This window comes from Moschus berezovskii, chromosome 6, assembly GCF_049115385.1.
Source record: "Moschus berezovskii isolate FMDL1 chromosome 6, NW_MosBer_1.0, whole genome shotgun sequence".
NCBI lineage: Eukaryota > Metazoa > Chordata > Mammalia > Artiodactyla > Moschidae > Moschus > Moschus berezovskii.
Window position 1 is genome coordinate 14678369 of NC_142465.1, and position 26149 is coordinate 14704517.

The following is a 26149-nucleotide window of genomic DNA, read 5'->3' on the forward strand; positions in this document are numbered from 1 at the left end:
CAGAGGATGAGATGGTTGGATGGCATCACCGACTCAATGGACATGGGTTTGGGTAGACTCCAGGAGTTGGCGATGGACAAGGAGGCCTGGCACACTGCAGTTCATGGGGTCACAAAGTGTTGGACACGACTGAGAGACTGAACTGAACTGAACATGTTGAAATGATAATTTTTCTATATTGGCTTAAATAAAAGCATTATTAAACTTAATATCACCTAGAAAATTGAAAATTACCTATGCAATTTGTATTATATCTCTGTTGTATTCGTTCTATACAGGAGACAATACCAAGTTTCAGAGGGAGTGTAAATATTTGCATATGTTGGTGGGGGAAAGGGGGCAAATTTTTATATGTCACAATGATTGCAAACTGTAACAGATACACTTTAGATAGGAGTCAAGAATTCTAAACACCCTTGAGTAAGTAGAACATTCTTTAGTTTACCCATCTTGAAATTGCAAGATTGTGCCCAGTGAGAAACACTCATTCTCGAGGAGACCTCTTAGTAATATGGAGTATGTACATACTAAGTCACTTCAGTTGTGTCTGACTCTCTGTAATGCTATGGACTGTAGATGGACAGGATCTTCTGTCCATGAGTTTCTCCAGGCAAGAATACTGGAGTGGGTTGCCACATCCTCCAGGGGGATCTTCCTGGCTCAGGGATCAAATTCACATCTCTTATGTCTCCTACATTGGCAGGTGAGTTCTCTACCACTAACGCCACCAGGGAGTGAAAGTCGTTCAGTTGTTCTGACTCTGTGACCCCTCTGTACAGTCTAAGGAATTCTCCAGGCCAGAATACTGGAGTGGGTAGCCTTTCCCTTCTCCAGAGGATCTTCCCAACCCAGGGACTGAACTCAGGTCTCCTGCATTGCAGGCATATTCTTTACCAGCTGAGCCACAAGGGAAGCCCAGTGCCACTTGGGAAGTGCCTAGTGATGCGGCAAGAGCATCGTTAACTACACCCCATCTCATGGCATAAGGTGTTTAAGCATAGAAGGCTTGGGTCCCATGAGTCAGTGGATACTCAGGTAATATATTGCTTATCACCTTGTCAGTGGCCCCCTAGAGGTGGCACATGCAAAAGCCCAAGGCAAAATCCATACCCTCTGTGAAGTTCTCTGGGCCATCAGGCACTCCGCAGACTCTTTTGTGAGGTTTTCAAGGACTTTGAAGTGTTTGAGACAGGATCACTTATAGGGTGTGAGGGGCCTCGTCAAATATTTCTTCCAGTCCCCTTTCTATACAAATATTTTGAGTAACCCAAAATTAGTGGAACAACAATCTACTGTGGTCCAATCTCATATGATACTATTCTGACAGCAGGAGTGATTCAATTATTAGGCCATCCTTCTGGAACCAAGGTCAGGCAACAAGGTCAGGTTGTTTGGGCCCAGAGGAACCCTACAGGTAAAGCCTCTAGGTTCCCCCAGGAATCCGGAGAACAAAAGATACAGTACAGAGAATTAGGGAGAAACAGGGACCCACGTGCACATGGTTTGGTTGTATTAGGCATCGTGCCCAGATGACATTGCCTTCCTGTCTGGTTCCATCTGAAAGGTAACAAACAATTTGAATGCTTCTAGAGACTTGACCTGGAGCTTCCCTGGTGGCTCAGTGGTAAAGAATCTGCCTGAAATGCAGGAGACCCGGGTTCATTCCCTGGATTGGGAAGACCCCCTGGAGAAGGGCATGGCGACCCACTCTGGTACACTTGCCTAGAGAATCCCATGGACAGAGGAGCCTGGTGGACTGCGGTTCATAGGGTCATACAGAGTCAGACACAACTGAAGTGACTCAGCAGCAGGAGAGACTCGACCTACACAGGTACAGGTCTGGGGAAAGAGTGTGCTGCTGAGATAGCATTGCCAGTCCCAAGCTCTCCTAGGCACCAGAGAAAGGTCTTAGAGAAATTTCAGGAAAGGTGCTACAAAGTATATTTCCTAAGATCCAGGCTGAGAAATTTACAAAAGGATGTGCATAGGCCTAGATCTATGAATGGCTTTGTTACTGTTCAGTCGCTAAATTGTGTCTGACTCTTTTTGACCCCATGCACTGTAGCCTGCCAGGCTCCTCTGTCCATGGGGTATTCCAGGCAAGAATACTGGAGAGGATTGACATTTTCTTCTCCAGGGGTACTAGATAGAGATATCTGTTCATCTGTTCATTGGGATTGTGAAGGTAAATATCTCTATGTTGCCTGGGCCTTAGACTCTATTAAGTATAATTTATTTCCTGTTGTCACTTGAGGTAAGAATCTGTAGGAAATTCAGGTCAAGACTCACATGGCAAGGTCTCTATATTTCCATTTGTCCAGCAGAGTTCCTTGCTATCATATTAAAAAGAAAATCTAATCCCAGAGAGATTAAGACTATAATCTGCAGCTGATTGGTAGTTCCATCTTTCATCTAGTTGACCTCTCTTCAGAATGAATCCATACTACTCATTTTGATTTTAAACACACTTGAATTTATAAATGATGACTTGTTTCATGACTCAGTTATTAGTTCTCTGGAGGAGGGCCCTAGGCACTGTGCATGGCTCCTAAATGGCATGTAATAAATGCATTCATAACTGAACCTAAACACTGCTTTCTTCATAAGAAGACCTTTTCATTATGTAGAGCATGACACATCTCTAATTGATGCTTTGAGAATTTATATTATATTTGCTACTTCTGTAACATCTAGGAACAATCTAAATTTGGAGGTAAAGGCTAGCACAGCAACCCAGATTTTATGTGTAGAAACATGCTTGCTAAATAATGTTTCTCTGATGTTGAAGTTGCTTCTGCCCATTATTTTCTTATGCTGGTTATAATAAATAATAGAAATCAGACCATTATGATAAAATACAATCTGACAGACGACCATGAAGAGAATTGCAATTTAGCAGGCAAAAACGTGTCTTTGAAATGTATTGCTTCTCATATTCAATTAAGGGAAAATTGCAAGAGTAGTTTTTATTAATTTTTCTACTCAATAATATACGAATTTTATGTATCTGTAATTAGGGATACTGCCTGTTTGATTTACACATATTTTTCTGCTTTTACCATTTTCCCACCTGCTAGGGTAATCATGTGTGCCCTGTTCTTTTTTGTTTATGGTCATTACTATGAGGACTATGAAGATCCGGGTATGAAGATGACACCATCCTTATGGCAGAAAGTGAATAGGAACTAAAAAGCCTCTCGATGAAAGTGAAAGAGGAGAGTGAAAAAGTTGGCTTGAAGTTCAACATTAAGAAAACTAAGATCATGGCACCTGGTGCCATCACTTCATGGGAAATAGATGGGGGAACAGTGGAAACAGTGTCAGACTTTATTTTTTGGGGCTCTAAAATCACTGCGGATGCTGATTGCAGCCATGAAATTAAAAGACGCTTAATCCTTGGAAGGAAAGTTATGACCAACCTAGATAGCATATTAAAAAGCAGAGACATTACTTTGCCAAAAAAGGTCCATCTAGTCAAGGCTATGGTTTTTCCAGTGGTCATGTATGGATGTGAGAGTTGGACTGTGAAGAAAGCTGAGCGCCGAAGAATTGATGCTTTGGAACTGTGGTGTTGGAGAAGACTCTTGAGAGTTGCTTGGACTGCAAGGAGATCCAACCAGTCCATTCTAAAGGAGATCAGTCCTGGGTGTTCATTGGAAGGACTGATGCTAAAGCTGAAGCTCCAATACTTTGGCCAACTCATGCGAAGACTTGACTCACTGGAAAAGAATCTGATACTGGGAGGGATTGGGGGCGGGAGGAGACGGGGATGACAGAGAATGAGTTGGCTGGATGGCATCACTGACTCGATGGACATGAGTTTGAGTGAAGTCCGGGAGTTGGTGATGGACAGGGAGGCCTGGTGTGCTGTGATTCATGGGGTTGCAAAGAGTCGGACACGACTGAGCGACTGAACTGAACTGAACTGAACTGAAGACCCGGGTGGGTCTTCTACCTGGGTGTTTCCCAGCTAGTAAATGTGTTAAAATCACGTGGAACAGATGACCTACCAGAGGCAATGAACGTATTTAGCATCACTACCTCCTGACGCTCTGCTGCCATCTTCCAACCTGGCTGACTGCCTCTAAGCATAGCCTGGTGCACGACTGCTCTGACTCCTCACTCTCACTTGTGCCGGACACTTGACCCTGGGACCCATGTCATTTCCTTTGTGGGCTGGGCCTCTTTCAGGTTGCTGCCCCTTTAATCTATCCGTTTCCAGTCTCTCCACAGCTAGGCAACTTCATCCTCAATCCTGATTACTTCGTTGGCTTGATAATTTGGTTTCACACTTCACACCCCAGCCTGGCATCCACTTCCGAACTAACCATATAAAGACCCAGGTTCCTTTCCATCACATCTCCCATGGAGATTATCCTTTCATCTGGCTTCAGTACTTTTGTTTTGAGAGATAAGTCTTATTTGAAACTCAAGTTTTATACCTTTTCAATTCTAAAGGAAAACTGCACTTAGATGTTCCAAGTAGAGTCAAACATATCCAGGGAGGGAAAAAATTAATAATTTGAACACTTTACTGACCTTATGGCTATATGTTCTATAAGAAAGTTTATAATATATTCTGTGATGTTTTTATTATTGCCTTGAACAGTTCTTTACTTTTTATGCATTTATGTGTAATACCCTCAAGAAGTTATAAACTTTTTGAAGAAAAAAGTTTAATTTCATTAAGTTTCCAAACATGTTCCAAGAGACTATGAGCTCAGTGAAGCACTTTTTGATGGAAACAGTCCCAAGAGTATATTGTCTGGAGCATTCGCTCAGGAAGTGAGAGCTGGGAACCACTGCCAACCCTCCTACCAGTGGCTGCTTTGCCTGGATGATTGTTAAAATCATCTGTTTCTATATAGTATAGAGCAGGGGTCATTACATGGTCTTTAGATATCTTCTAGCTCTAAAAGTCTGTAATTTGAAAAATAAAATGCATTTTCATAGTACAAAACTCATGTTACATATTTTATAGAAAGAAGAGCTGCTGGGTCTAAGGCTTAAATGTTAGAGCTTCATAGATTCAGGACTACTAGGTTTGAAATAGATCTTAAAGATTATCCTGTCCAACTGCCCTTCCAATTCTTGGACCCCTTTCTACAACAGGTCTTCCTACTATTTACCTAGCTTCTGCTTGATGATCTCCAGTGACTAATAACTCATTATTTCCCAAGCCAGTTTGTTTGTATATAACTCTGATTCCCCAGTGTTCTCTTTCTTATTGAGATGAAGTTAGTCTTTTAACACTTTGGCTAGAGTTTTGTAGCCTTACTAAACAATGAAAAGGCCAAAGATTCTGCATATAACAAGCTTTTCAAATATTCGTAATCAGCCATCCAGACAGGTCAGCAAAGGGAACAGATGTGCCCTTCTACTTAGTTACTCCTCGCATAATTTCAATTCTCCTTATCTTAATATTTCCTTCCAAACTTCCTTCGAAGTTATGATATGCCTCTGAAAGTGTAGTTATCAGAGATGGATTCTATTCCCCGGCTCATGTTTTACAAAAGAAGAACAGGATGAAAAAGTCTTCTTTTTTCTCAATACTGTATGTCTATTAATGTGTCCTAAATTCATTGATTATTAACTTTAAATTTACATGAATATCCAAATTTTTCTTGCTAAAAATACTCCCAAGAGTTACACTTTTAATAATAAGATATTTTGGACCTTCCATGTCTCAGGTTTTTGAGGTAATCCTAAAGGAAGAACACTTATTTTTCTTTCATTTATGATTTCTTTCCATATCACCAATTCATAAATCAGATCATTGTGCTATTGAAATATTCATGTTCAAGTGATTGGGGGATGTGTTGATCAAAAACAGTGACTCCTCATCAAGCCATTAGAAACCTGGATTCAGGGTGTCATCACTACACTCATCATTACTATTAAAGGAGGATTATTTACCTGGCTACAAATTCCACCTAATTTTTCCGTTACTCAGGCTCCATTTTGACATCTTGTGTACAGGGCTGCCATGAATCACAGCTCACCCAAATGCCTTAACTGTTCTATTACTGAGTAACTTTGTCAAAGAAACAAACAGGCTTCATTTGACATGGCTATTTTGAACACAATTTAATTTGCGCTCCTTCAAAACAGGTTGATGCCTTTGGATAAAATTAAATGTCAAGCCAGTCAACATTCTGATTACTGATGCGTAATTGTGGATTTTGAGATTTAGAACCTCTGTTCCTGGTTGTCTTGAGTTCAGACAATGTAGCACGTAAAGCTCTTTGGGGCCTGAAACATACTGAAGTGCGTGTTTGTTTGTTTTTTAAATGAAAGGCTATCTATGTTTATATACTCTCCACCTTGCTAAATTCAGTGCTCTTTGATGTCAGCACCATGCTTTCACCATTTTTCTAAAGTCCATGGTCAGTACTCTGTACTTCACATTGGCTCATCATGTGCTATTCATTCAAATAGGAGTAAATAAATGACTTTGGATGAGCAACATTCTACCTGCCTCTACCCATCAAAATATCAATTCTCTTGGGCTTCCATGTTCTCTTGTTAATGCCTCTTTTCTGGCTGAAGTTTTCCGTAAGAAGATAGAGGCAAAATTGTTTTGGAATAGTTGCGCTTATTTGCATATTTTGTTCAAATACATTAAATCTTTTTTTATTCATTTTCTTTAAACTTTAAAATAACTAAACAAAAATAATAAAAAATAAGAATTTTATAATTCCCCTTTTGACCTGGGCAGTTTTTTCAATTATCACTTTACTTTGGTTGGTGACTTTTTGGACACTATTCTTACTTATCTATGACATTCAACTATATCTGTCATTCACATAGATACAACTTATGTAAAAAATCTTTTAGAATCTGTTTTTAGGAAGAGGTCACCTATTTTAGATATTCTGCTTAAGTTTACATCATCATAAATATAATTGTGAATTTGTTATAATCCTCAAATTTCTTTGATAATATCTAGCTTTGATGTCCTAACCAGTCTTCCATGTTGGTTAAGACTGAACTTGTGTCTAGAATATTATGCGTGGAAGTCAGCATATGGAAGGTTGTAATGTGACTGACAGATGAGGAAGAAAAAACTCACTTAAGCTTGGATGATACGGGTAGGGAAAAATAAGTCAATATTTAGGGAAGATGGCAGGATCAAGTAATGACTTTTAAAATGAAGATTAGATATGAGTATGTTTAAACATTTATGGAAACAACAGAGATGCATTGCATCTGGATGCATAAATCAGGGGGGCAAAACTGTGGTCACTGGGCTGTTGAGCCTTTTACGACCGAAATACTTTAGCCACCTCATGCGAAGAGTTGACTCACTGGAAAAGACTCTGATGCTGGGAGGGATTGGGGGCAGGAGGAGAAGGGGACGACAGAGAATGAGATGGCTGGATGGCATCACCGACTCGGTGGACATGAGTTTGGGTAAACTCTGGGAGTTGGTGATGGACAGGGAGGCCTGGCGTGCTGTGATTCATGGGGTCGCAGAGAGTCGGACACGACTGAGTGACTGAACTGAACTGATATAGCCCAGGAAACTCTACTCAACACTCTGTATTCATCTATATGGGAGAAGAATCTAAAACTGAGTGGATATATGTATACATTTAACTGATTCTCTTTGCTTAGAGCAGAAACTAACACAACATTATAAATCAACTATACCTCTAATAAAAGCTAATCTAAAAAATGTATGTTATTACATCCTGAATCCATTCTATACTCTAGGAAGTAAGCAGAGATATTTATCGGTCTGCTTTCTCCAAGTCTTTCAACGAGATTATTAAACCTTTTTTTTTTTCATCTTTTTTTAGGGGTTTGTAATATAGAAAGAAAGTGAGAGAAAATCAAAGAAGAAAAAAGAGAGAGAGAAATCTAAACCAGACTCCCAAGTCTGCTAAAACAATATTCCCTCTGTCAGGACACTCTCCCTAAATTCAACTGTGACCTTCAAGGAGACAAGGCTAATAAATATGCTTTATCGTTTTAAATCCTTTATTTGTAAAGTATTTTTAGCTTTATTCAAATGCTTTTCAGTGTGTTGCTTCCTTTGAGTTTTGGAGTTTCCATATTTATACTGCCTCTGATAGCAATATATTCGTAAAAAATAGATTTGTGTATATTGAATTGATGCTCCATGGTTAGCAGTTATCAATGCAGTCACATTGACTGATTCATCACATCTGACGTTCACTTTATTACCTTAGCTTTTCAGACTGTATATAACAATCTATAGGGTGAATAACACCCCCTTTACAAATATTCTATTCTGTGAATTACTAAGAATTTCTCCCTTGTTGTTTGTCAAACCTGACAGAATTGAGTGAACATTTTCATAGTTGTATTTAGAAAGTTTCCTTCCCCTGCACCACATTTCCTTTAAATGCATCTAGCATAGCTACTGTCAAGTTAACTTACATTTCTTTGCCTTTATGAGCTAAACTCTTCAAGAGTTCTAAGACCTGGGACATGGTCCAAAACTTCAAATTTGGTTCTTTGACACCATCATCCCTCTACCATGTTACTTTCCATGGCATCATCTTCTATCTCCTATTTCTATTTTCACTGATAAAAGAGAGAATATTGGCACAGTGTTCCCATGTCTGAATTTTCTAAATCCAGTTATTGAAATCATGATCATTAGAGATGTTTCCCTAATTCTTTCTAATGTATGAATCAGCAGCACTAAGTGGCAACCCCTGGACTTGGTTAAGCTGTCACGGTCTACCCTTTGCAATGGCGATGACCATTTTTCAGGACAGAAGTAAACATGAGTCTGTATTCCTCAACCAAAGCACTAGTGGCACCAGGTACCATTTCTTCAGGAAAACAAAACAAAACAAATCAAATCAAAACATGATTTACTGAGACTCACTTGTGCCTGTGTTTTCTCACTTTCTCAAGTATTATATCCAATGAAGACCTTTATTTTTGGTTTCCGCAGGAACTCTGTCCCACCCTCAGGGCAGCTTTGCTATAGCTCCTGAAGTATGGATTTTGTCTGTCTTCCTCCTCAGCACCGAAGCTCTTACTCTGCTGCTGACACTCGCTTTGTTTATACTCTATTGTTCTACAGAGCAAAACAGAATTGCTCAGAACTCAGAAATCTTCTCAGGTTTACAATGTGATCTTGAAAAACCATTGCTGTTTTCTGATTTGGATGGAGCTGATAAGAACATATTGTAATTGATTCTCTTCTCATCTTATCCATTCTAACACAGAGACACACAGTCACTGAAAATGAGTAAAAAGGCCAAGTTTCCAGAAGCTTTTATATTTTTGCAGGCTTTAAATTTTATCCTAGATATCTTGATTCTGACTGTAAATAGTTGTCAAGTGAAACAGATTTTAAAATAATTTCTTGGTGTGCACATTTTATATCCCCCAAATAGTCACCTTCTTTTAGCCTGAAAGGTCCTTTCCTGAGAGAGAAGCCCAAGGAACATTTTATTCATCTGTTGGGTAACACTCAGTCACAGAGCTGACTGCCCATGTACTAGGAGATGGGTTTCCTATGGCTTCTGATGTTTTTTGTGGGTTTCACACTGTGGAACTTGGGAAGGTATTTTTGAATAATACTATAGTTGTAAATCTGCAAATATGAACACTATTCTCAGAAATTCTTGTATAGCCAGGGCAATAAACTAATTCTGGGGGATGGGACATTCTTTGTGAATAATCATTCCTATTTGAGAACTCAAAATGAGTATTAAGGGAGTGCCGTATTCTGTTCATCACTTACCATCAGAAGCAGGAGCTAAATTTTTTTCTAAATCTTTTTCTCTGTAATTTAACTCTAGTTCTGAACTCAATAGAATGAGAAGAGCAGGGAAAAAGTAAAGATAAGCATAAATAATCAAGATGATGAAAAGGATTTCAGGAGAAAAATTCAATATGTAAAATGACATCAAAGGAAAAAAAAAAGCCAAGAGTATATATCATCATTTAGCAAATACAATTCACACATTCTTTTCATTTCAGACTATATCTATTTATCAACCTATCTATATATTTATCTATTTACTTAGGGTCATCTCAGATGTACTGATCTATATTTTATTCAATTAGTCACTGACAATAATTCTAATGCAACTCCTATTGCCCCTTCCTCTGTCTTCCCATCTATATGCTATAGAGTTTGTTAATACAAAGTTGTGATACTTTAAAACAAAGAAACCTTACCCTTTACATCTAGGTACTTTAAATGCTTTATTTTGACCTAAAAAGAGCTATTTTGGATTTTTTGTAGGTTTCTTAATTTTATCAAGAGAAAAACTTTTAACATTCGCACAGCTAAGTTGTTATAAACATCTATGCAGTGTGCTCAGTGGTTTCAAGCTGGTTTTGAAACATGGCCTTGGACAAATATTTCAGTTTAGCAAATTATTAACACATTGCTTACTTATCAATAAACAAGGATGACACTAGTAACTCTTGTCTCGAAAGTCCTTGTGTCTATCACAGTGTTAGAAGTACCTATATTCAAGCTATTATTATTAGCAGAGAAACCACAAGGATCGGAAGTTTTATAATATCTTCCTTTGAAAGTTTTACCAAGCATTATTCAGCTAAATCAGTCACAAAGACGATTAAAATAGAAAGTTTATCTGGTAGGGGAAATAAGATGAAAGATAGACGGGTATTAAGAAGTAAGGAAAATGAGTGGCAGTGGAAAGTCAAACATGCATACTTACGGAGTTGCCCAAGACGAGCTTTTTCTTTTTTACCAAACAAACGTCCTATTGAAGACTTGATTCCTTTCTTCTTGGGGGCTTTGTGAAGAGAGTCTTGGCTGCTGTTGGCACTGCCAAGCCCAAGGCTTTCGGGCTCAAGGGAGGCAGATAAACTACTGAAAACATAAAAGAGGGAAAACTGCTTGCTTTGGTGCAACATTCACCAGGTACACAGGATAGTGTACCTTGTCACAAGACAATTCTGCAACATCCACAAGGTGCGTGCGTGCTAAGTCACTTCGGTCATCTCTGACTCTTTGCGAGCCCATGGACTGTAGCCCGCCAGGCTCCTCTGTCCATGGGATTCTCCAGGCAAGAATACTGGAGTGGGTTGCCATGCCCTCCAGGGGATCTTCCACAAGGTGCATAAGACCTAACTCCTTGATCAAGGCACAAAAGAAGGAACAAGCACACTTGAAGGTTACTTTCTCCTTTTCTTCCCTCGTTTCTTCTTAAGCACATTAAAGTATGATTTCCTCAGCCTTAGGACCCTAAGCCTCCAAATTTTCTCTAGAAAATATTTTTCCTAGTATTTTTTCCTTATTTTTCATACAACATCAAACCAATCAGTGAACATGGATTGGTTTATTAAGTTCATGTGAAGTGACCTTCTATACTTTAGTCCTTGACCCTTTACATATTTCCTTCTTGCAGTTTATTTTTTTAGACCTTTAACATAATGACCTATGACAAGAAATTTAAAGGTAACTAATGAAGTTTAGGGCAACCCACTCCAGTGTTCTTGCCTGGAGAATCCCAGGGATGGGGGAGCCTGGTGGGCTGCTGTCTATGGGGTCGCACAGAGTTGGACACGACTGAAGTGACTTAGCAATGAAGTTCATGCTCGTATTCTAGCCCATGGTTTAACTGGATTTTTTTTCTTGGTATCTTTCTCAGTTTTTGTGCTTAATTTGTTGAATTTTAAATCATCTGGGTGAGATTTTGAAGTAACAAATCATATACCCTAGTTATCACTGTATATTTTCCTTAGAGTTCTTGGGTCTTCTTGTAGGTACATGATAAGCTGAAATGATTTGCAAGCAAGCTGATCTAGGTTCCATTCTTGGTCAATGTATTTAACACTTTTAATAGGATAGGTTCGATGATACTGTTATCATTTTTATAGCTGTTAATTTGACAGTATCATGATGAATTATTTAACTGGAGTTGGTGATGGACAGGGAGGCCTGGCGTGCTGTGATTCATGGGGTCGCGGAGAGACGGACACGACTGAGCGACTGAACTGAACTGAACTGAACTGATTCATCTTAATTAATCTGAGTTCAGTAAGACAGTAAGGAATCTGTCTGCAATGCAGGAGACCCCAGTTCAATCCCTGGGTCAGGAAGATCTACTGGAGAAGGGAAGAGTAACCCACTCCAGTATTCTCTCCTGGAGAATTCTATGGACAAAGGATCCTGGCAGGCTACTGTCCATGGGATCACAAAGTGTCAGACACGACTGAGTGACTAACACACACAACACACTAAGTATAAATTTTGAACCTGGAGTAACTTTTCACATTAGGAAGTAAAAATAAAACAAAGAAAAAATGTTTGCTATCAAAAAATCTTTTCAAAAATGTTTATTGTAAAACACATTATTTAGAAGATAGATTCTTACTTAAATCATTAAATCATTATATTCAGTTATATCAATTACATGTTCAGAGATGCTATAAATGATGACAGTGAAAGAACATACATTTAAGATGTAAATTGTATGCTTAGATTTATTTATTTATGGCATTAGTTATTATAGAAATCTGCTTCAATTTTTAGGCAGATGAAAGGACAGTATGAAGAGTTGCTATGACAAATAGGGTATTTTCCCATGTAAACTTATCTTTCTTTTAATATTTCAGGTTTTTTTTTTTTCCTTTTCTAAGGAGGAGCTTTATAGCTGGCAGTAGCAGCACCAATAGGGTGATTTACACACCTGTCTGTTAAAAGTAGCTGGGGTACAATCATGGACTTTATTATCTTCACACTGGAAGCCAAGTTTAAAGTCTTGCCTTGGAATCTCTTTAGTTTTTGGTAACTAGTCCTGACCAGTACTTCCGATACTTTGACTACATTTTAATAGAGAAAGGCTACTCTCAAAATATTGACAAGTAACAAGATTAAAAATATACAGTTAATTCTAAAAATGAAAATTTGATATCAGAATGACTATTTGGCTTTTTCATGAGTGATATTGTGAAGAGGAAGCAGGAGAACTACCGCTCAAATAAAAGTCTTTATATACACTTTGAGCAGTCTGATAACACTAAGGGAAGAATATTGGGCAGGCGTGGGGGGAGGCATACCTCCGGGCGTCGGTAGGGTAGGAAGCAGGCAGGGTGTGAGTCATCCTGGCGGCTCTGGGGGTGGGGGGCGGGGAAGTCTCACATTTAATGGTCGCCTTGTCCTCCCGGCCATCTCCTTCTGCCACTGCGATCTGGGAGCAAACACACTAGATTCACTCTTTCTAATTTTAACTGAGACCCATGGAAATAGAGACTCATTAAAGCAAGGCTGTTTGAGAAACTCTAATATAAAAGCAAAACAAGAAATTTCAGGCATATAAGTCTACACATTAAAAACTCACATTATTAAAGAGTAGGAATTTCGTAACTATTTAAAAGTGAAGACACTCCAGTTAAAACACACAAACACAGACATAAATAGACTTACTACATAAAAATATTAGTTAAGTGTAAGTAAACACCATACATCAATATCCAGGGACTATGGAAAAGCTATCTTGGAATCCATTAAATATACCAGAATGTAAGAGCTTTACAAAGTTACTGAATACATATTTGAACTAATTCACTAAAAATATGCATAGTCAGGTTATCATACCATGGACATCTTTTAAGTGGGAGATTTTTGAAGTGAGAATTTGACAAAATGTTATCAGATAGGGTGTTTTAAATCAGGCTAATTAAATGTGTTCCCAGAAAAAGAGCTGCAGTTCATAAGGAAAAAACTTTCTTTTTAAAGTGAGAATAATAAAAGGTGAGAATGGAATTTTTGCAAATTGTTTAATTTCACTACTTCTCATGGGAAAATTGAGAAAGGCATACAGATCACCATAAGCAGATGGGATGAAAGGGATTTCTTTAAAGAATTTAGTTCCAAGTCCAGAACAATTCAAGATACCATAAATTTTGCCAGAGACGGATATACCGAACTGTATTAAAATAAGACTTTTCAACAACCAACTGAATTGTACAATAAAGATTTTTTAAAACAATACTGCATTTTTCATAGTACCATCGCAAAGAGTCGGACACGACTGAGCGACTGAACTGAACTGATTGTGCTTTCAACCATATATATATATATGGAGAGAGAGAGAGATTATGGAAAACATAGCTGAAAGATGTATGGTTCTAGAAGTTCTGATGAAGAAATGTCTCAATATGGCAATAACAAAAAGTTTAAAAATATGTTCTCATCTTTTGTCTATAAATGTCTCTCTAGTTTCTTTATATTAACCTATTATACATAAGTGCGTTTATATTTGATACTTCATGTACTGGAGAAATAATACAAATGTCTGTCTGGGCTCTTGTCATTCAAACCTAGGTTACTTTTACCAACATAGTGCATGTGTTCTCAGTCGCTTCAGTCGTGTCGGACTCTGCAACACTATGGGGAGTTTTTCCAGTATTTTTCCAGGCAAAAATACCGGAGTGGGTTGTCATCTGTTGTTCCAGGGGATCTTCCTAACCTGGGATCAAACACTCATCCATCTCCTTCTCCTGCATTGCAGGCAGATTCTTTACCACTGAGCCACGTGAGAGGCCCTTAACAGGATAAGAGATCTTAATAAGATCTCTATTCTCCATTTCAATGAATGTAGTGCTATTAGAATAATCTTTTTCAAGAACTGCTTTCAGAATAATGTTGATACTATGGAAAACCCTTTCTAAACTCAAATCTCATCTAAACTTGTAAAGCGTATTTCCAAACTCTTCCTAATACATATTTATGTTTCCACAGTTCCATTATTTTACCAAGATTGTTTTCCACAATTGTTTCTGGGAAGCCTGATTATTTCTGTTTCCAGACTTTTTCCTCTGAAACACCCTCTTACAAAACACCTTCTTCTCTCCAGATGGCAGGTCAAACTAGGCCAGCTTTCAAAATATCAGCTTTTAAAAACATCATACACAAACCCTTTCGCTGAATAATACTTAAATCTCAAACTATATGAGTAAAATGGAGGAGAAAGACTTCAGAATCAGAGATGGATTTGAATCTTGACTTCTCTTATTAAGTGACATGTAGTAATTACTTATCTACTCTAAGATTAAATTTCCTTATCAATAAAATAGAAGCGAATATATTCAGTTTAATTTCTTTTGAAGTGCAAGTTAAATCATTCATATAACTTCTTACCCTGATATACAATAAATGTTACAGTTTGTGGTTTTCTTTCTATAACCTACCTTTCTTTCTTTTTTTTTTTTTCAATTCCACAACTTTAATGACATGACATATGGAAGAAGACAAAAAAAAAAAAAAAAAAGAAATCACCTCAGTTTTTCAGCTCTTTGGAGAGATCTGGAGCAAAGGAATCAGAATTCAACAGTAGGATTTTCTCAGCTGAACTAAGGATAGAGAATAGATGGTAGGGAGTCAACTCCCTGGCTGACTGGTCTTTGGGGCAAATAAGGAAAATGCCTTCTACAGCCAAAGGGTGATGAGAACCTTCTTAGGTGGATAGACTTCAGGCTCTGCACTGACATTAACTTCATTTGGGATGTGGACATCTCCTCCCGGTCTCTGTTCTAGGATACTGAGTTGATTATGAGTCTTAAACACTTAATGAATCCCATCCTGATCTCTTCCGTGTCGTCCTCAAGATTCGAGTGCACCAGCTTCAGCTTGTTCAAGGATGGCGCTAGAGCTGGGTTTTCTTTGTCTCTTCCGGAGCCTGGTTTGTGGTGTGCAATTAACAGACATGGGGTATTCTGTAAGAACTGCTGCTGGACGAAACAGGAATACCACATCTCAATTTCCTTCAGGTGACTTAGGATGCTGGCATTGAAGATGATCACCACCCCATGGGAATTCTTCATTAGGGCTGGCCAGTAAGGCTAGAACTCCGGATCACCGAAACAATCCCGGAGCTCAAATTCACACCCTGCGCCTTTGTTGTTTGCTGGTAACACGTGGGTTCTCGGATTCCAGGATCCTCACTCCTTGGGTTGGGTTGTATTCAGTGATGTCAGAAGCTTCTGTCAGAAAGTTGGTCAAAATGGTTTTTCCACTCTCACAGGGCCCCCCAAGGAGGACCCTGGCCCTCAGCAATTCGGACCCGGGCCCACGCAGGCACCGCTTGAGTCCGCGCCGCAGTCTGTGCAGAGCGGAAGTCATCGCACTATAACCTCCTTTTCTTACCAATCATCTCTCTGTATTCCCTAAATTCCCTGAGGCTTTATTTCTGCACTAGATCTTCCTTTAGGTTTTTTCCCCTCTTATACACACTGAAATTGTTTCACATATCATATACTCAGATTTCTTCCTGTATTTCCAGTATAATCCTTTTAAGTGGTGAAGGAAGTCATAGACAAATATTAACATTATGCGTGATAAATTTGGCACTTGAGAACTAACTGATGGTGTCAAGAAGATAATAAAAGAAGATAGATGATGGACAATAAATAGAAAATTCAGTTAATTTAGGTCATGTCCAGTGGTCTTGTATGGATGTGAGAGTTGGACTGTGAAGAAGGCTGATCACCGAAGAATTGATGCTTTTGAACTGTGGTGCTGGAGAAGACTCTTGAGAGTCCCTTGGACTGCAAGGAGATCCAACCAGTCCATTCTAAAGGAGATCAATCCTGGGTGTTCATTGGAAGGACTGATGCTAAAGCTGAAACTCCAGTACTTTGGCCACCTCATGTGACGAGTTGACTCATTGGAAAAGACTCTGATGCTGGGAGGGATTGGGGGCGGGAGGAGTAGGGGACGACAGAGGATGAGATGGCTGGATGGCATCACCGACTCGATGGACATGAGTTTGAGTGAAGTCCGGGAGTTGGTGATGGACAGGGAGGCCTGGTGTGCTGTGATTCATGGGGTCACAAATAGTCGGACACGACTGAGTGACTGAACTGAACTGAACTGAACTGAAGCATAATATGGATTCCCTTAATTTAAAAAAAAAAGTTCCCTAGTTCCAGAAGCATTTGGGCATAGGCCGACTATCACATCTTGAAGATGCTGAAAAATAGATTTATTAATGCACTGGATAGTAGGTTGAATCTTTAAAATTTGTCCCATCTGATTTCCTGAATCTGAGCTCTGCCACCCTCAATTATCTAACACAATGTTATTTTGTGAATCTGCACTTTATTCCATTTCGTTTCCAACCCAGGGATCAAACCCAGGTCTCCTGCATTGTGGGCAGATTCTTTACCAGCTGAGCCACAAGGGAAGCTTGTTTCCTATACCCAAGATTTATTCTCTTGACTTCATTCTAAACAGGAATGTAGTATCTGGAACCATGCTGAGAATGCCCCACCCTGGGCTAGCTAATTCCTAGAGATAGCAAACTATGTTCCTGGAGTGTGCCTTCCATATGCAGACCAAACACTCTAGTATCCCAAATCATCTTTTCTATCTGGCTCTTGCACTCTGATTGTGGTTCAGTCATTAAACTGTGTCTGACTCTTGCAAGCCCCTGGACTGTAGCCCACCAGGCTCCTCTGTCCATGGGATTTCTCAGGCAAGAATACTGAAGTGGGTTGCCATTCCCTTCTCCAGGGGATCTTCCTGACCCAGCGATTGAACCCGGGTCTCCTGAACTGCAGGCAGATTCTTTACAAACTGAGGTAGGAGGGAAGCCCTTACCCTCTAGAAGGCACTATTCCTCTGCCTTAATAATCACGAGCCAGGTGTCAGACAACTAGAGATAGACTGTAGACCCTCTGACCCACTGAAATTATTCAAACTAATCAATCCTAAGCCTGCTTACTTTACCTTCACAATAAACATTCCTGCCCATGATTTCTCCTCACACTTTCTGAGTCCTGACCTGGCGCCTCCCCTTGGCCAGGCATAGCATGGTATGCCCAGGCTCTTGGTAAGTATGAGTAAGAAGCTATCTTTTATTACTAATTGTTTCTTGATTTGCTTATCTTATGTAACTAAGTAAACTCTGGGAGATAGTGAAGGACAGTGAAGCCTGGTGTGCTGCAGTTCATGAGGTCACAAAGAATCAGACATGACTTAATGACTGAACAACAATGTTAAAACCTACATTTTAAAACAAGCATCACTGTTTAGAACAGTAAACCATCTAATTCTACCAAAAGAGGTCTAAAAATTCAGTGGAAAATCGGGATAATTTAGTCCCCACATTCTAAACATTACCCTAGGAAGTATAAACAATTTTATCTTTAGACATTTGCTCTTAAGCAATTAAGCAATTCAAAAGCACTTAAATACTTTTAATTTTTTATGTTAATAAAACGCTTCAATTATCAGAAAGATAATTTTAAATCTTACATAAAAACAACAACATTCAATTAGTAATCATACCAAAGAAATGTACAGTACCTTTCTCCGATGTTTCCTTAGATCACTTGGCTATGATTGGCAGTAATAAAAACAACACAAAACAGAATCAGTTAATGATTATCATTTGACCATGTTACAAATTTAAATAGTAGCTATAATTTAACTTTCTGTTTTTAAACTTTCATTCCATTCTTTTCAAAATAAATGTCTTTTAATCACTATAAAAGCATTCCTCCAGGGAGCTACTTTCAAGAGGAAACTTCCTAGACAGCATGGAAGAGGGGCATGTCTTCCTGAAGGGATCATGTGTACGTGCCTGTAACATGAGGCCTGAGACACGGATCTTAGGGAACATAAAACATATATGAAGTGACTAGCCGGAAGTCAACATGGGACTATATCCTCCCAAGGAAATACAGATGGGAGTGAAGACGACTATGTGTGAAGGGAGAGCCAATGAACACACAAGTAGTTTATAAACGTTCCCTTTTATCTTGCCTATGCAGGGCCATGGACCTCCTCTGGGCAGTTATGCTGTTCCTATGTTATCTCAAACTTTCTGACGTCTGAAATACTGAAAGCTTCTGCTTTCTCAGATGCTATTTCCCAAACACCGAAAACTCTGGCTTCAGTAAGTACAGCATATATCTGGGGCTTCTGTTTTCTTCATAGTGCTCTCTTACAGAATTAAAAAAAATAAAAGTTATTTCTTTATGACCTCAGATAAAACTTATATACTTAATATTTGTTAATTTTTCTTACGTAAGGAAAACACTTTGTTAAACTATTTCTTTATACATTACATTTCTGTTGCTATTGGAAAATGGGTTGATTTACCTCATTCAATATTCTAAATAACTAGGTATCACTAATGTTATTTATGCCTCCGGCTTTGTGGTGAGGCAAAGGTAGATATCAATAGGTTTTATTACCAGAACAAATAGCTATGTTTGCTAAATATGTAAATATAAACAATATGAGTGAATACAATGTCTTTTAAATCTCTGCTTGTCTGTCCCTAAAATTTCAAATTTTGCTTTGATTTCAAATTTATATTCAAACATGAATTACATGCAACAAAATTATTTTTTTCTCCAATATTTTCTACAGGTAAAGGAAAAATCTGTCTTTCACCGTAACAATAATGAATTTGATGACAAAGTTCTACTAGGTGATAAGGACCTCCTGGATTTTATTTTTTGCTTTATTGAGTCAGATATTAAACATTTTAAATGTTTAATTTTTGTTTACTTTTTTCCTTTTTACCCTCAGAAAATTATCTAAATAGCTTTTAAGTACTCTAATTATAGTATAATAATGTTCATTTACCATTGTTTTATTTATAACTGCTCAAGAAAATGTATGAGAGCAGTAGCATCCTATTCATACACAACCAAACATTATGTCTAAATGGATACAAATATATTATTTCATTATTATAAAAATAACAACACTGCCAAGGGTTATAATGCTAATATATAATGAAAATACTTAAAAGGTCAAAATAATAGGTTGAAAAAGTGTAGAAAATAATAGCAATACAGAAATAACCAAAGTTCTCTTGGCTTAAATGCTAAGTAAATTATACCCTTGTGGGCCAATATTCTTACTACAGATTTGATTACAAGTAGATTATCAATATACATAGCATAAATTACACATGCAGAAACTAAGCCAAATACAATATCATTTTTAATGACTCTAATCAGATGGATGGTTCCCAGATTTTAGAGGCTAGGGCATACCCCATAGCCTGTGGGATTTCAGTTCCCTAAGGATAAAAATTGTGTTCCCTTTAGTGGACATGTGGAGTCTTAACCACTGGACCATCAAGGAAGTTTGGTTCCTAGATTTGTAAAATAAGGAGATCATAATTTGGTCATAGATCAAAATGTAGCTCAGTATATTGGATTAGTTTATCTTAGTACATTGGTTAAAAGGTTGTGCTGTATCTAGCTGGGATCCACTTTGTTTAGTTGGTCTTTATTTGGATTTTCCATCTGGAAATAAACAAGGAATAGGATACTCAATGGTTGAAGGAGATATTTCCTTTTTAATTTTTTTCATCATTTCTCTTTTATAAAGATTTAATTGCCTGGAAGTTTCATAATTGTAAAGACACACTTTGGATATAGGAAATACTGCCTCATAAATAGCCTTCTGTTCCAATTTTCAGTTGCAAAATTAAAGAAAAAGATACCTAAACTGAGATAAATAGTAGAAATTTTATGAAGATAAAATCTAAAAATAATTTACTTACAAGATAGTTTTCCCCGTGGGGTAAGAATATTATACACACACACACACATATATGCACATCTGTGCATTTATATATATAAATTCTAATGCCATTTTTTGCCACAATACACATTATTGCAACATGTTATTTTTAAAGATTTATTTAATGATCATTTAGAAATTGAGTTAAACTTCATTGTTCATATATTATACACACGTTCACAGATGTAGGCATTGTGACACTTTTTATAGAGGCTTCACAGTCTTCTGACCAGAAATACTATATACACTTAATATTCTTCTGTCCTATTATTAATTTCTTCTCCATTTGTTATACTTGTACTAGATTTTTGCAGTATATCATCTATTATTTGATCTATTTGTGTTTTAATTAGTGTCCATCTCCAAACTTTTATTTTTAATTTAAATTTTATTGTTTTAATATAGTTCTAATATTCATGACAAAACATAGATTTTCCCCTCATAAAGAGTTCAGAATATTTAAATCTTCATTATTGTTTTCCTTTCAATTATTTACCAGGTAATCACAGAAAATATATTGAAATATATTTCCCAAGACTCTTGAGAGTCCCTTGGACTGCAAGGAGATCCAACCAGTCCATTCTAAGGGAGATCAATCCTGGGTGTTCATTGGAAGGACTGATGCTAAAGCTGAAACTCCAATACTTTGGCCACCTCATGCAACGAGTTGACTCACTGGAAAAGAATCTGATGCTGGGAGGGATTGGGGGTGGGAGGAGATAGGGACGACAGAGAATGAGATGGCTGGATGGCATCACTGACTCGATGGACATGAGTTTGAGTGAACTCCGGGAGTTGGTGATGGACAGGGAGGCCTGGCGTGCTGTGATTCATGGGGTTGCAAAGAGTCGGACACGACTGAGCGACTGAACTGAACTGAATCACTGAAAACAACAAAGATAAAGTAGTATATGTTTTTGACTGAGCAAATCTGAAGAAAAATTCAGCTCCTCTTTACTAGCTGTGTTGAACAGGACATTTATCCATACTCTCAATATTTCAATTACTTATGCTCAAGATAATGTCCTCAGATTTTCAAATGTTATCATGAGAATAAAGTGACTAAACATCATGACATTCAGCAGTCACTCTACCTACATCATTTCTGGCAAGGGGTATTTTAATTTTCTTTCATATGTTAAGAGTACTTCATAATTTAGATTTCTGACTTTTAATCTCAAATGAAGATCAGTTCAGTTCAGTCGCTCAGTCGTGTCCGATTCTTTGCAACCCCATAAATCACAGCACACCAGGCCTCCCTGTTTATCACCAACTCCCGGAGTTCACTCAAACTCATGTCCATCGAGTCAGTGATGCCATCCAGCCATCTCATTCTCAATAAAAAATTAAAGGATAAAAAAGGGTGAAGCTATTGACACGGAATTATAAAGCTCAGGAAATTGCTGCTATTGATTTAGAATTTAAGCTCTTCTTTTAGAATTATAATTTTATGTTATAAAATTATAACATTCTATGTTGGTTTGTTGAAGCAATTATAAAAAATAATTTTGAAACTTACTGTGTTAAAAAACAAAAACAGCCAGTCTCAATGTACTTCATCAAGATAACATCAGTAAAAATGAACTTAATGGTTTAAATTATTCAGATTTCTGATGCGATATTTAGATTTCTGCTCTTCCATTTACTAATTATGTGACCTTGGGAAATTATAGCTGTGTAGGCTCCATTTCCTTATTTTATAGTTGGATTAATATTTTTACTTATCACATAGGTTTTTATTAGGCTTTGTTTCCTCATTTCATAGTTGGATTAATATTTGTACTTATCATATAGGTTTATTAAGAAAAAAAGAAAAATGATAAAACACACAGAAAGCTTTTAGATGAGAAGAAATATCCAATAAGTTTTAGCTAATGCATCAGTAATTCTAATGGAAGCAAAGGTTCTCTGGACACATCATACCAGTGTCATGACTCCCATCCGATCCATTTCCCTGGCAGGACTTCGAGGTGTGAGCTTTGGTGTTGAGTGTCCACTAGGGGGAGACGAGCTGGCCAGCGAAGAAGCTGTGACCGAGGCAGTGATGGAGGTACCCGGGTGGACCCTTGCTAAATTCAGGCCTTCCAGACTCACACTAGCCACTCTGTTCTCAATTTCTTCAGCACGTAACTCTGTAGATTCTTTTTCTTCTTGAATTAGTCTAAAAAATAATAGTTTAATTTTGATACATTACATGTTGTTATAAAGTTATTAATATTTGGAATTCATCAAATAAATAAATGAATAAAAAACTCTGAATATTTTTATATCAAATCTAATAGTTTTAGTTTTTCCCTAGAAAATATAACTTTCAATAAATGAGACTTCTTGGCTGAGAACTGGAAAATCTTTCTTTCCAAATGACATATAATCCCTTGGGTTTCCAGTTTGATACTTTTTTTATACTGCTGCTGCTGCTGCTGCTAAGTTGGTTCAGTCATGTCCGACTCTGTGCGACACCATAGACGGCAGCCCACCAGGCTCTCCCGTCCCTGGGATTCTCTAGGCAAGAACACTGGAGTGGGCTGCCATTTCCTTCTCCAATGCATGAAAGTGAAAAGTGAAAGTGAAGTCACTCAGTCGTGTCAGACTCTTAGTGACCCCATGGACTGCAGCCTACCAGGCTCCTCTACCCATGGGATTTTCCAGGCAAGAGTACTGGAGTCGGTTGCCATTGCCTTCTTCACTTTCCATACTACTACCTGTTAAAACTCTTTTAAAACTTTGAGTGTCTAGTTAATTACTGCCCCTAATCTTAATCTTACATTTGTACTTAGGGACTAATATGTGGGACTTTTAAGAACTCAACTCTCAACAAGGTCATTGACTCTTACCTCCTATCCAATGAAAAACTATGATTGATATACTTCTCAAAAAATGGTCATTCATAATTATAATTTGACTAAATAAAACCCTGACTTAGCCAACTTGCTTTTACATAAGCACAAGCAATTTAAATAATTTATATATGCTAGATAGTTAAATGTTTTAAGAAAGACTGTTGCTGTAAATGCGTTTGAGAAGACAAATCACTATTACTCTTTTTCTTTAATCAGGGAGAAACTTCAAGAATATACATAAATTATTTATTACAAAGACACAAAGAATAAAGAATTTTAGCAGGGTTGCTGCAAGATCTTATTTAAGCTGAATCTATACACAATTTGCATATTGTTATAATAAAACTGTGTACCCACATAGTTTATTTGAAAAATGAGGGTTAGAAACATCTCTCCTGAGATCAGTTCAGTTCAATAGCTCAGTTGTGTCCGATTCTTTGGGACCCCATGAATCACAGCACGCCAGGCCTCCCTGTCCATCACCAACTCCCAGAGTTCACCCAAACTCATGTGCATCGAGTCGGTGATGCCACCAGCCATCTCATCCTCTGTCGTCCCCTTCTCCTCCTGCCCACAATCTCTCCCAGCATCAGGGTCTTTTTCAGTGAGTCAGCTCTTCGTATGAGATGGCCAAACTATTGGAGTTTCAGCTTCAACATCAGTCTTTCCAATGAACACCCAGGACTGATCTCCTTTAGAATGGACTGGTTGGATCTCCCTGCAGTCCAAGAGACTCTCAAGAGTCTTCTCCAGCACCACAGTTCAAAAGCATCAATTCTTTGGTGCTCAGCTTTCTTCACAGTCCAACTCTCAGATCCATACATGACCACTGGAAAAACCATAGCCTTGACTAGATGAACCTTTGTTGGCAAAGTAATATCTCTGTTTTTTAATAGCTCAATTAATGCTATCTAGGTTGCTCATAACTTTCCTTCCAAGTAGTAAGCGTCTTTTAATTTCATGGCTGCAATCACCATCTGCAGTGATTTTGGAGCCCCCCAAAATAAAGTCTGACACTGTTTCCACTGTTTCCCCATCTATTTCCCATGAAGTGATGGGACCAGATGCTATGATCTTATTTTCTGAATGTTGAGCTTCAAGCCAACTTTTCCACTCTCCTCTTTCACTTTCATCAAGAGGCTTTTTATTCCCTCTTCACTTTCTGCCATAAGGGTGGTGTCATTTGCATATCTGAGGTTATTGATATTTCTCCCAGCTATCTTTATTCTAGCTTGTGCTTCTTCCAGCCCAGCGTTTCTCATGATGTACTCTGTGTATAAGTTAAATAAGCAGGGTGACAATATACAGCCTTGACGTACTCCTTTTCCTATTTGAAACTAGTCTGTTATTCCATGTCCAGTTCTAACTGTTGCTTCCTGACCTGCATACAGGTTTCTCAAGAGGTAGGTCAGGTGGTCTGGAATTCCCTTCTCTTTTAGAATTTTCCACAGTTTACTGTGATCCACACAGTCAAAGGCTTTGGCATGGTCAATAAAGCAGAAATAGATGTTTTTCTTGGAGTCTCTTGCTTTTTCAATGATCCAGTAGATGTTGGCAATTTTATGTCTCCTGAGATATCTTCCTCTTAACTATAAATGGATTATTGTGATTTCCCATGATATATAATCTTTAATTTCAAGGTAATGATCACCACAAAGTTTTCTTTTTACATATTTACTTTGGAAAAGTTTGTCAATTTCTTACAAAACTAAACATACTCTTAATATATAATTCAGTAATTGTGTTCCTTGATATTTACCCAAAGAATATGAAAGGTGAGGTCCACATGAAAACCTGCACATAGACATTTAGAACAACTTTATTCATAATTGTCCAAACTTAGAAAAAACTAAGATATCCTTCAGGAGGTAAATGGATACATAAACTGGTACATTTATACAATGGAATAACATTCAGTGCTAAAATGAAATGAGGTATCAAGCCATGCAGAGACATGGGGGAACAATAAATGCATATGACTGAATGAAATAAACCAATTATGAAGAGGCTACATATTGTATGAGTCCAAATATATGACACTCTGGAAAAGGCGACCATGGATACCATAAAATGATTAGTGATTTCCAGGGGTTGGGAGGGGGAGAGGGATGGACAGAGAGAGCACAGTGAGTTTTTAGGACAGTAAAAATATTCTGTCTGTATGACATCATGATGTTGGGTATACATCATCATACATTTTCCAGACAACCAACAGTGAACCAAAATGTGCAAATACTGTTTGATTCCTCTGATATGAGGTATTTAGAATAGTCAAGTTCATAGCATCAGAAAGTACATTGGTAGATGCCAGGAACCAGGAGGTGGGCGGAGGGTGGGGAGGGTGAATGGAGAGTTAGTGTTTAATGGGGACACAGTTTCAGTCCAGGAAGGTAAAAATTCAGAAGATGGGTAACATTAAGAGCTGCAAAACAATGTGAATGTACTTTGTGTTCCTGAACTATACAGTTAAACATGGTTAAAATTGTTATTGTTCAATTGCTCAGTCATGCCTGACTCTTTGAGACCCCATGGACTGAAACACACCAGGCTTCACTGTCCTTCTCCAGCTCCTGGAGTTTGCTCAAAATCATGTTCATTGAGTCAGTGATGCCATTCAACCATCTCAGCCTCTGTTATCCCCTTCTCCTCCTGCCTTCAATCTTTCCCAGCATGAGGGTCTTTTCTAATGAGTTGGTTCTTCATATCAGCTGGCTGAAGTATGGGAGCTTCAGCTCCAGCATCTGTCCTTCCAATGAACATTCAGGACTGATTTTCTTTAGGATTGACT

At 38.0% G+C, this 26149-nt stretch overlaps 1 protein-coding gene and 1 pseudogene across 8 annotated transcripts in view; both read right to left on the reverse strand.

The window, feature by feature from the left end:
• The window catches only part of PPFIA2 (PPFI scaffold protein A2), a 500869-nt gene that overhangs the window by 68794 nt on the left and 405926 nt on the right, over positions 1-26149 (reverse strand). For all 8 annotated transcript variants that reach the window (XM_088836833.1, XM_088836831.1, XM_088836832.1 and 5 more), the window contains 4 exons: positions 22445-22682; positions 18281-18310; positions 13030-13160; positions 10683-10837 (listed from right to left, as the gene is read on the reverse strand). In XM_088836833.1, the coding sequence (XP_088692959.1) occupies positions 10683-10837; positions 13030-13160; positions 18281-18310; positions 22445-22682 (554 nt within the window). The remainder of the gene's footprint in view (positions 1-10682; positions 10838-13029; positions 13161-18280; positions 18311-22444; positions 22683-26149) is intronic.
• On the reverse strand, positions 15325-16093 carry LOC148777547 (intraflagellar transport protein 22 homolog pseudogene; annotated as a pseudogene).